Source organism: Podarcis bocagei (assembly GCF_964188305.1).
Source record: "Podarcis bocagei genome assembly, chromosome: 2".
In the NCBI taxonomy this organism is placed as follows: domain Eukaryota; kingdom Metazoa; phylum Chordata; class Lepidosauria; order Squamata; family Lacertidae; genus Podarcis; species Podarcis bocagei.
In genome coordinates this window covers 21,549,760-21,562,043 of record NC_138126.1, presented here as the reverse complement: position 1 = coordinate 21,562,043, position 12,284 = coordinate 21,549,760, and the positions used below count along the sequence as shown (strand labels likewise).

The 12,284-nt window shown below is 45.6% G+C and overlaps 1 protein-coding gene across 2 annotated transcripts in view; it reads right to left on the bottom strand.

The window, feature by feature from the left end:
• Positions 1–3,983: 3,983 nt before the first annotated feature.
• Positions 3,984–12,284, bottom strand: part of MRPS18B (mitochondrial ribosomal protein S18B) — a 12,048-nt gene continuing 3,747 nt past the window's right edge. For both annotated transcript variants that reach the window (XM_081183593.1, XM_081183592.1), the window contains exons 3-7: positions 8,670–8,767; positions 8,396–8,464; positions 7,508–7,574; positions 4,590–4,649; positions 3,984–4,342 (exon numbers count right to left, since the gene is read on the bottom strand). In XM_081183593.1, the coding sequence (XP_081039719.1) occupies positions 4,131–4,342; positions 4,590–4,649; positions 7,508–7,574; positions 8,396–8,464; positions 8,670–8,767 (506 nt within the window). In that variant the 3' untranslated portion in view covers positions 3,984–4,130. The remainder of the gene's footprint in view (positions 4,343–4,589; positions 4,650–7,507; positions 7,575–8,395; positions 8,465–8,669; positions 8,768–12,284) is intronic.

Here is a 12,284-nt window from a genome sequence, read left to right as displayed (position 1 = left end):
CTTTTAAGAAAAGGGTGACACTTGTTCTCCAACTTCATCCTGAAGTGTCGGGAACAGCATGGCTGTAGCTGAATGCATATTATGCAGTCATAAGTTACAGGAAAGTCCTGTTGGCTGTCCCGGACCATTATTACATGATTATCACATGATGCCTTGTAATTAAGGCATTCAAAATTCTTTCCGCCTTCCCTGACGGTTTCTTTAGAGATAATTGCTGGCTCGACAAGAAGTGTGATGCACTAATTTACCAGGCCATTTACAGCCATTCTCAAATACAGAACATCAGCAGAGATCATAAGCAGAAACAAAAACACTGCTTTATGTATTTATTATTTGTTCTCTCACACACAGTCACACATCTGAAGTTATTATGCACTATAAGGAATGGAAAAAAGATTCTCAAAAGGCACAGCCTTCAAATGCTTGTAGGGACGTGCTAGTGGGCTGCAACAGGAGCACTACTATCCTGCAAATATATGGTACAGTGGTGCCTCGCAAGACGAAATTAATCCGTTTCGCGAGTCTCTTCGTCTTGCGGTTTTTTCGTCTTGCGAAGCACGGCTATTAGCGGCTTAGCGGCTATTAACGGCTTAGCGGCTTTAAGAAAAAGGAAACAAACTCGCAAGACGTTTCGTCTTGCGAAGCAAGCCCATAGGGAAATTCGTCTTGCGGAACGACTCAAAAAACGGAAAACTCTTTCGTCTTGCACGTTTTTCGTCTTGCGAGGCATTCGTCTTGCAAGGTACCACTGTAAAAGGTTAGGGACGCAGGTGGCGCTGTGGTCTAAACCACTGAGCCTCATGGACTTGCCGATCAGAAGGTCCGCTATTCAAATCCCTGCAACAGGGTGAGCTCCCGTTGCTCTCTGTCCCAGCTCCTGCCAACCTAGCAGTTCAAAAGCATGCCAGTGCAAGTAGATAAATAGGTACCGCTCTGGCGGGAAGGTAAACGGCGTTTCTGTGTGCTCTGGTTTCCGTCAAGGTGTTCCGTTGTGCCAGAAGCGGTTTAGTCCTGCTGGCCACATGACCCAGAAAGCTGTCTGTGGACAAACGCCAGCTCCCTCAGCCTGAAGCGAGATGAGCGCCACAACCCCATATTCACCTTTGACTGGATTTAACCTCCCAGGGGTCCTTTACCTATGGTAAAAGGTTAAGAAATGGGTCCCCCAGATGCATGATTGGGTTAAAAGTGGGTCCTGGCTCTGACAAGGTTGACGACAACTGGATTACAGGATACTGATTTGCAGCAGCAGAGGATTTTCATCTCCCACGAATGCATACAGCAGACTGTGAAGTAAGAAAACTTCCAGTTTCTCAAAGGGAGTATTTAGCATGAAGCTGAAGTTCAAATCCATTAGGAAATTCAATACAGTGGATCTCTGACTCAACAGACCCTGGGAGTGCCTACCTCACAGTGGAAATTGCTCCATTTCCAGAATGGCTTTTTTTTTTTACTACCCACCTTCTTGTGCCAATTTATCCCCTGCAACCCTAGTTAAGAGGGCATTAATTTGATTGCAAAGTAGTCTGCATGTTATATCTTGCTTTTTGACTTGTTAGCTTCCTTCTGAGTAAGCAAGTGAAATCCTTTGTTTTGTTAGGTTACTTTGGGGCGTCACTGTGCTCTTTGTTTTGAATATTTGCACAATTCAAACTTAACCTTTAGGCATAGTGTCATCCACCCAACAATTTGCTGGCTGAAGCTGTTCTTGATGGTGCACCAGGTTTTGTTTTTTTAACTGCTGTATATTATGGTTGCAACTACATGGATTCATCTGCGAAAGGGAGGTAATGATAGGGGAGGGAATACCAGTGTCAACACAGGTTATGAGTGAAGCCACTGAAAAGTGACGGCACGCTAGTTTGGTTCTTCCGGATGTTAGTTTTGTAGCACAGCTTGGGTGTCAAAATGGGTTCCCTTTCTCTCCCCCCACCCTTCTCATATCAAATTCAGTTTTCCTTACATGGTTTCTGTGAGTAGCGTGCTAAAGAAACAGCTTTCCCCACATGTGATAAATAGAATGCTGGAAACGCAAAGTAGATGGAGCTTTTTCCCATATGTGGTGGACATGTAAAAAAGTTAAAGCATATTGGGAAATTATATCCCCCCCCCCCCAGTTAGGAACAGTTCAGAGGTTCCTAGGAATCAGAAGAACTTATTCATGTATGCAACAATAACGGCGCGGATCTTGTTAGCCCAACAATGGAAAGTGAGAGAGGTCCCTAGTAAGGAAGATTGGCAATTTAAGGTAAGAGTATTACAGAATCAGCAGGCCTAATGAGTAGAATAAGAGAACAAGAAGACCAGGTATTTAAAGAGTGGAAAATTTTTGTTGAGTATACTGAAAATAATTGTGCACAGCAGAATTAAAGTAATTCAACAGAGTAACATATTTTGAACTGATGTAAGATAGGAAAATTAAATTAATGGCTTTATTAAAATATGCAGGAATGGTGGATAAGTTAAATGAAGCTTCGAAGGGGAGGGACAGAAGTCAATGAATGTATGGTATAATAAAAGATGTTTAATTCGAAATATAAAATTTGAAAATTTAATAAAAGTGAACAACAACTGTAGTGAAGGAAGAAAAGGTTTTAGAACTGTGACATTCTGACCCAGTTCCCATGATTCAGAGTGAGCAAGGGATCATGTGGATTCCCAGAAAGAAGATTGCAGCTGTTTTGCAGTCGTGCTGCCAACTCCCATCAGCCATACTGTACAATGTACTTGTTGGAAATTTGGGTGCCACTCAGCTGGCTGAAAGGGGGTGGCATGGGTTCAAGGAGTAATGAGCCTCCAGCTTCCCAGACTATCCCTGTACTTTTATCACCATGCTGACTTCTCCCTCTCTTTCATGTTCAGACTAGCAAATCTCAGGCTGCAGCCTCTTTATAACTTCCCGCTCCTCCTCACATTCTTTCTCTGGACCTTGAGCCAAGAGATCATCTTGGATACACCTTCTGAGAACAAAGGGGCAAGCATGGCTTCTTTGTTTCTCCACCTAGATAGCTAGCTAAGTCAACCAGAACTCTGTGTCTCAGTCTGAATACCTTTCAACTAAAAGTGTGCTCCAAGCATGGGTTCATTTAGTGAAGGTTAACTTCTGGCTTATGCATATTGTTGTAAACAAAAATCTGCCCTTTCCCCCTTATGGGGTATCCAAGAGCCCATATAGAGTCCTTACATAGGTTCCCTATTGGTAGGAGAAAATAACAGAGGCCAAGCACAGAATATTGAGAAGCAAAGCAGCTAGTAAGCTTGATCTTTATTGATCTGCTGCAACAGGGTGCTCCCCTCACACGCTGAAGAGGAGGAAGAACCCAGAACAATGGAGTGCAAGGCCTTATATAGACATTTTAAATTCCCTGCCCCGGAGCTCAAGACCACCCCTCCATACATACATCACATAATGGGTGTAACCCAAGACCACCACCCCAGATACATCATACCTACATCACAGAAAAGGCAGTCTAAAACAGAAATTTGAATGTTTATCTCCTGTCTGGCAGGTTACTTGATTGGATACCCTGCTTCCTTGATTGGATTGCCTGGTGAGCCTGGCCAGTCTTTTGTAATGATAAATACTTAGTTCCTGGACCAGGTCACAGGCTCACACCCTATTCATATCTTAAACGTGCCCTTAAGACAGGATTAGTGAAGGAAAAGACAATGGGGAGGCTTTTCCATTTTCCATTGACCTTGCAGAGAAAACATTTGCTCAGTTTGGGAATCAAAATGGTTTCAGGTCGGTCTTCCTGTGCTGATCTATGTCCGTGCTTGGTTGGTACACTTATGAACATTAAACGTGTATCTAAGACCTCAAAATTCCCATCACAGAATAAACACAATACCTGCTCACTGGAAGGTTGAATTTGGAGTTTATGGTTGCCCAGTACCCAACCTTTGCTTTTGCTTCTCCCCTACCCCACACCGCAGTCAGATATTGACAGGGGGGAGGGGGAATCAACCACCAGAGTCACGGATAAGGTCTTTGACTTTATTGACACATGGGTAGATGAGCAAACAGAAGGCAGCCAAGATCTATCCATCCAAACTGGATGTTCAAAATATTTTCAAGGACCAATTCTACAACCGCTAGGGTGTGTTTCACCCAGTGCCACCTGCCTAACTCACGGGGGGCTGCTCTCCTCTTTCAGGTAGTCCTTGTAAATCCTCCTCATCCGTTGAATCTCCTTCTCCGGGGGCTGCTGCCACTCGTACCACTCATACCACGCTGTCTTGTTCTGCAGGGCTGGGGACGGAGGGGTCTTGGTGACAGCTGGATGCCGGTTGCTGTAGTCCTCGTGGAAAGTGACGAAGGGGACGCTAGAGGATAAAAGGCCTGAGGGAGGGGGCGGAGGAGTAAACATGTCAGAAAGACAGCTTCTTGCTATCTCCAAAGAAGATGGAACGACAGCCCCTCCCACACCCACAATATCTCCCTGTTGCTGGGCTGAAGAATCTCCCACTGCTGATATGGAGTACGGGTGGGGCTGCGTTATCCCACACACAGCCCTGCAGGCATCCTCTCCCCCTCCAGCTTCAACCCAACTCTCTTCCCCTCCTTTGCTCAGCTTCATGCCACTCACCACTGTCCCGAGCCATCTGAATAGCTTTGGTCAGTTGCTGATACTTCTTCATACAGATACCTGCGACAGAAGGAGGCAAACATTTCAAAGTGCAGCAGAGACTGCATCCGCATGCAAATACAGTGGTGCCCCACAAGACGAATGCCTCGCAAGACGGAAAACTTGCTAGATGAAAGGGTTTTCCGTTTTGGAGGTGCTTCGCAAAATGAATTTCCTATGGGCTTGCTTCGCAAGACACAATGTCTTGCGAGTTCCTGCTGGTTTTTTCCCTCCCCCCCCCTTTTTCTAAGCCGCTAAGCTGCTTATCAGCTGATCTGATCAGCAGATAAGCTGCTAAAAGCCGCTAATAGCGCTAATCCTTCAATGGGCTTGCTTCGCAAGACGAAAAAACCGCTAGACGAAGAGAATCACAGAACGGATTCTTGCGAGGCACCACTGTAAAAACTTGTTTGCACTTAGGGAGGAGAGTCTATCACGCTTCTTATACCTTAGAACCCGGACAGACCAACTTCTCTACTCATGGAGTCGATTCTCCAAATCAAATAGTCTGGTAGTGTACCTTTTCATGAGTACAGTGGTACCTCGGGTTAAGAACTTAATTTGTTCTGGAGGTCAGTTCGTAACCTGAAACTGTTCTTAACCTGAAGCACCACTTTAGCTAATGGGGCCTCCCGCTGCCGCGCGATTTCTGTTCTCATCCTGAAGCAAAGTTCTTAACCCAAGGTACTATTTTATGGGTTAGCGGAGTCTTTAACCTGAGGTGTATGTAACCCGAGGCACCACTGTAATCATGATGTCACAAAAGAGCTTGAAAGTATGGAGTCTGGGCATGAGCAGGCCTTTCCACAGGAAAATGAGGAGGCTCATGTACAGTGGTACCTCGGGTTACATACGCTTCAGGTTAAATACGCTTCAGGTTACGGACTCCGCTAACCCAGAAATATTACCTCGTGTTAAGAACTTTGCTTCAGGATGAGAAAAGAAATCGTGCTCTGGCGGCGCGGCAGCAGCAGGAGGCCCCATTAGCTAAAGTGGTGCTTCAGGTTAAGAACAGTTTCAGGTTAAGAACGGACCTCTGGAACAAATTAAGTACTTAACCTGAGGTACCACTATACACCTTTTAAAATAGGTCAGGATTCTAAGAAGCTGCCTTATTCCGAGTCAAACCACCTGACAGTCTAGCCAGTGCTGCCTCCTGTGATTGGCAGTGGCTGGCTCACCAGCATGATAGGCCTATCATCTACTGCCTCGTTTGCTTGTTAATGCCAGGGATTAATCCTGGGAACTTGTACTGCAAGGCATGTACCCTCCCACCCAACTACCATCCTTTCCCTAAAACTTGGTCACACAGCATGACCAATTCCAAGGAGGTCAGGTCAGGTTGCGCAGCAAAACTATGCTTCTGGCCAACAGGCTACTCTGTGTGGCACTTAGAAAAATATAAAAAAAACCATAAAGAGCCCTGTTGGCTCAGACCAAAGCTCATTACTCCAGCATTCTGTTTCCTCCAGCTTTTTCAGAAAGCCCACAAGCAGGTCTTGAAGCAAGTGGTGTATACCGCCTTTCATCCGAAGATCTCAGGGTGGTTCACAACATTAAAATACAAAATAAGGACGTGTCAGGGAACTGACATCAGAGCAACAGGAGGAGAGGCTCTCCGATTCTGCAGGGGAAGGTACCAGCACTAGGGGGAGACGCAGCTTGATAGAGGGGGAAGGAAATCAGCGTAACACCAAGGATCCAAGAGAGCAAATGGGAGAAGAGGTGGAAGGGCTCCAGGAGTCTTCCTTGGAAGTCAGTGAGGAGAGCACTGGTCCTCCACTACCCACGCCCTCCCTGCGAAGGAGACTCCCGAGCAATGAGAGGCGGAGACGATTGGGGATCAAACAGCTTTTATGCTGGCAAAGGTTTAAGAAATGCCCACAGACAGATTCTGCGAGCGACTGAGGCAGCCACGCTGAGATGGGCTGTGCAGTCAAGACGGTTTAACCCAGGCAGCCAAGCTTCCAAACGGGGAAGTTTACGCACGAGTAACTCCCAACCACTACAGGACGCAAAATGCGTAATAAAATACCCCCAACACATTTACAAGGCCTTAGAATGTTTATTCAGCCAAAGGCCTGGATATAGAGATACGTTTCTGCCTGGCGCCTAAAGATATGTAGTGAAGGTGCCAGGCGAGCCTCCCTGAGGAGGGCATTCCACAAACAAGAAGCCACTGCAGAAAAGGCCCATTCTTGTGTTGCCACCCTCCAGAACTCTTGTAGAGGGGGCACACAAAGAGAGGCCTCAGATGATGAGTGCAGGAACCAGTCAGTTAATATGTGGAGAAGGTGGGAGAAAGCTAGAATTTTTCCAGTGCTGCCAACTGTTTCAGTCCAGTATAGTCGCTCTGTGGTGTTTGGCCTAACAGGGCCAAAATTAATAATGATTACTGCTGCACTCAGAAGACCCAGGTTCAAATCCCAATTCAGACACAAAGCTCCATGGATGGCCTTGGAGAGGGAGAAGATAACATGAGTCTTTTGAAAGAAAGGTGCAATAAATAGGCAATGGACTAGGATCATGACTAATGGACGCTAATAGATATACATTCCATGAATCTGACTAACCCCTTTTTAAAAGCTGTCTAAACTTGTGGTCATCTGGTTGCAGTGAATTCCATAAAAAATATGTATTGTGTGAAACAGCTGGGTTTTTTTAGGGGGTCTGCCCTGAATCCACTGTTCATCAGTTTTAGCGAGTGACCACAAGTTCTAGTACAATGGGAAAGAATTTGGAGGCTGAGAAGAGCCTCTCTGGCATCTGCCTGTCTGGTATAGAGTTCTCACTTCCTTCCAGTGCCGGAAACCTCAACAAGGTAGACAACAACAGGGATGTAGAATTAAGTGGAATGGGGGATATGAACGGTGGCTCACCTGTGTGCGTCGGGTGGTAGGCGATGCCTGTGTGGGGGCTGATGAACTGCTCCAGAAGCCTCACATTCTGCAGGAATAATCAGACTTTACATGTTACAATTCAAAAAAGGGATCATGGGCACTAAAGCTATTTCTGCCAGTTCCCTATGAAGCTGCCATTAGTTAGTTAGACCATTGGTCCATCTTAAACTCAGTCCTGTTGATACTGACTGACAGCTGCTCCACAGGACCTCCCGGCCCTACCTGAGATGCCGAGAATCGAACCAAGGACCTTCTAAATGCTAAGTAGACGCTTGACCAAAGAGCTACATAGCTCTTCCCTTTGGGGCCATCTGACATGCTGTGGTGGCGACGTGAGCCGGGGGCCTTCTCTGCAGCCACAGAGTGTCCTCTCTAGGGAAGGTTGCCTCATTCCTCCCTTACTGGCTCTTAAGATGTCAAGGCAAGAAAGCTGGAGGGCCTTGAACATTGTACTTTTACCTCTCTTACCAGTCCCTGCTGTTCTGATTAACATGGCGACCAACCCCACCCCCCCTTTTCAAAATGTAGCAAATTTTTATACTACAGTGGTACCTCTGGATGCAAACGGGATCCATTCCGGAGCCCTGTTCGCATCCTGAAGCGAACGCAATCCGCGTCTGTGCGAGTCGCCACTTCTGTGCATGACGTCATTTTGAGCGTCTGCGCACGCATGAGCGGCGAGATCCCGAAGTAACGCGTTCTGTTACTTCCGGGTCGCCACAGAGCACAACCCAAAAACACTCAAACCGAAGCTACTTCAACTCGAGGTATGACTGTATTTTTTAACAAGTCTTGTTATCTGCTTTGGAGACTTTCAGTTGAAAAGGAGGTTATTTCAATTCAGAAGCAAATTTTGGTTCCTCTTACCCTATAATCCAAGAAAAGGTTTTGGTCTCTGCAGATAGGGCAGGGATTCCCACAGACGTGCTTTCCTCTCTGCAGGAACAAATGTATGAAATGAATGTCATTACATTTTAAAAAGAAGAGGTGCTGGTATTGATAAAAGTATCATGGGTTCCACCACAAAATGGCTACTATAGGCAGCCCAAAAAGAAGTGACGGTATTGTGTCATACACACACAGTATCCATTTGGAACTTAGTTTTCCTGGCACACATCACAAAAAATAGGGAAAGACTCACAATGCAAGTCTTCCGGGTCTTCTGTGGCGGAATCTGGCCCTTGTGATTGCGCCGGTAGCCAAACCAGACGGGATTGCTGCCATATCTTTCTATGTATTCTAAAGGAGGGGGGGAGAAAACGATGCCAGTCAATCACAGTAGCATTTTGTCAAGGCTCTCCAAAAGGACATCACAGCAGAAGCTATCAGCCTCCTGAGCCCAACTATTACAGATTCAAGTACACATCCGCTTCACACTGCATGCCCCAGATGAAACAACAGGCTTACTGTATTGTGAAGGAAAAGGTGATGGTAGTTTAAGAAACTTGGGCTGCAGCTCTATCGACTTGTGAGCAAGCCCCACTAAGCCACGTGATTTACCTCAGAGCAAGTCATGCCTTTGACTGCACCGTTCATCAAAATCTCAGATGGTGGTTAAAGGAACATTGGTGTTGTGATGAACCACACCCATTAAAAAATAAATAATTTATTTAATACACCCTCTCCAAGACTACAAGCATCCCTTTGAGCACAAGCCCATGCACGACTTCTCAAATGTAGGTCCCACGGGGCTCAATAGATTTTATTCCCATCTTAGTGTGAAACTGTTCTCAGAGCCTCTCTGCAGATCTGTCTCACCCTACCCTTTAGCCGTTATTTCTGCCAGTGATATTTGTTCCTCCAACTTGACCACCCCCAGTTGCCCCAAAGTTTCCTGCTCCTCTTCCCTGCTGCCCCTTGTGGCTTGAACTCCCCACGTAGCACTTTCTTCCTTCAAAACCTACCGCTCTCATGAGGATTTTTACTTAACTGCTTAGTTCTCACTCCCAAATCAACTGGAGATTATGTAGCTGCTAAGCGCATTGACCTCCTCTTCATCCAGTACTGCCCTTGCCTCACTCTTTCTTGCCTTGACCCCATTACCTCCCTCTGCTGTTTAAATTTACATCCTAATCTCTCTCTCTCTCACGCACACACACACACACACACACAGAACGCTCTATAAAACACCATGAACACTGATAGTGCTATATAAATTAAAACAGCACAGAATTGCTTGCTGGGAGTTCAGTGAGTTTTAAAATCTAGCAGTCACCCAATTGCTACTGGTATGTGCCCCAAGCAAACTTTTGTTGTTGTGGTTTAGTCGTGTCCGACTCTTTGTGACCCCATGGACCAGAGCACGCCAGGCACTCCTGTCTTCCACTGCCTCCCGCAGTTTGGTCAGACTCATGTTTGTAGCTTCGAGAACACTGTCTCATCCATCTCATCCTCTGTCGTCCCCTTCTCCTTGTGCCCTCCATCTTTCCCAACATCAGGGTCTTTTCCAGGGAGTCTTCTCTTCTCATGAGGTGGCCAAAGTATTGGAGCCTCAGCTTGCAGTCCATGGGACTCTCAAGAGTCTCCTCCAGCACCACAGTTCAAAAGCATCAATTCTTCGGCGATCAGCCTTCTTTATGGTCCAGCTCTCACTTCCATACATCACTACTGGGAAAACCAGGGCTTTTACTATACGGACCTTTGTTGGCAAGGTGATGTCTAGGTTTGCCATCGCCTTTCTCCCAAGGAGCAGGCGTCTTTTAATTTCGTGACTGCTGTCACCATCTGCAGTGATCATGGAGCCCAAGAAAGTAAAATCTCTCACTGCCTCCATTTCTTCCCCTTCTATTTGCCAGGAGGTGATGGGCCCAGTGGCCATGATCTTTTTTTTTTTTGATGTTGAGCTTCAGACCATATTTTGCGCTCTCCTCTTTCACCCTCATTAAAAGGTTCTTTAATTCCTCCTCACTTTCTGCCATCAAGGTTGTGTCATCTGCATATCTGAGGTTGTTGATATTTCTTCCAGCGATCTTAATTCCGGCTTGGGATTCATCAAGCCCAGCCTTTCGCATGATGAATTCTGCATATAAGTTAAATAACCAGGAAGACAATATACAGCCTTGCCGTACTCCTTTCCCAGTTTTGAACCAATCAGTTGTTCCATATCGTTCTAACTGTAGCTTCTTGTCCCACATAGAGATTTCTCAGGAGACAGATGAGGTGATCAGGCACTCCCATTTCTTTAAGAACTTGCCACAGTTTGCTGTGGTCGACACAGTCAAAGGCTTTTGCATAGTCAATGAAGCAGAAGTAGATGTCTTTCTGAAACTCTCTAGCTTTCTCCATAATCCAGCGCATGTTTGCAATTTGGTCTCTGGTTCCTCTGCCACTTCGAAATCCAGCTTGCACTTCTGGGAGTTCTTGGTCCACATACTGCTTAAGCCTGCCTTGTAGAATTTTAAGCATAACCTTGCTAGCGTGTGAAATGAGTGCAACTGTGCGGTAGTTGGAGCATTCTTTGGCACTGCCCTTCTTTGGGATTGGGATGAAGACTGATCTTCTCCAATCCTCTGGCCACTGCTGAGTTTTCCAAATTTGCTGGCATATTGAGTGTAGCACCTTAACAGCACCATCTTTTAAAAATGTAAATAGTTCAGCTGGAATATCATCACTTCCACTGGCCTTGTTATTAGCAGTGCTTTCTTAGGCCAATTTGACTTCACTCTCCAGGATGTCTGGCTCAAGGTCAGCAACCACACTACCTTAGTTATTTAAAAGTTTGCCATAAAGCAAACGTTATGGCTTTGCTAACCATTCTTTACTGAGAATCTGGTAAATATTCATAGATAGCCAGAAGAAACTACTTTATACTGAATGAGGTCAATAGGTCATCTGGTGTCGTACTGCCAATGGCTCTCCAGAGCTTCAGGAAGAATGTTCCAAGCACAGCAACTGGAGGTACCAGTGACTGAACTTGACCCAGTGAGCTTAGTGCTCAACTGTAGCTGGAGGAGGCAAACAAGATAGCCGCACAAACCCAAAGCAGAGAGCCAATGACCACATGTTCCCAAGAGATACAAGGGAAATCACACAGAGCAAGCATGCTGGTCCTGCTTTGGAACATGCCTGGAAAAAATACTTCTGAGAACCATTTGTATGCTGTCCCACAGGAGAAAGGCATGGCACACTTATAAGAACTGCATGTACGTAATGGTGTATGTGAGGTGAAAAAAAGAAAATGTAAAGTCTAGTACATGGATAGGCAAACTAAGGTCCAGGGGCCGGATCCGGCCCAATCGCCTTCTAAATCCGTCCAGCGGACAGTCTGGGAATCAGCATGTTTTTACAAGAGTAGAATGTGTCCTTTTATTTAAAATGCACCTTTGGGCTATTTGTGGGGCATAGGGATTAATTCATATATATTTTTCAAAATATAGTCCGGCCCTCAAAGTCTGAGGGACAGTGGACAAGCCCCCTGCTAAATAAGTTTGCTGACCCCTGGTCTAGCACATTTCTGTAGGAGATTCTTCCAGCCCTGATAACCCTCTAGATGTTGCTGTTTGTTTGTTTATAACTTGCTGTTCACATAAGAAAATAACCTCTAAGGGACTTACAAAAAGTTAAAACATGAAGGCATAGCACAAAGTTAACAATATATTACCAAAAAAAAAAAAAATCACAAACACTGTAAAACAAACCAGGTAATGGCAGAAAACTTTAGCAATATAGAACATTGTTGATCAACAAACAACAGAAGAATTAACCTAATCTGTCAGTGCATGGGAGAAGAGGACATTTTTATCTGGTGCCAAAGAAA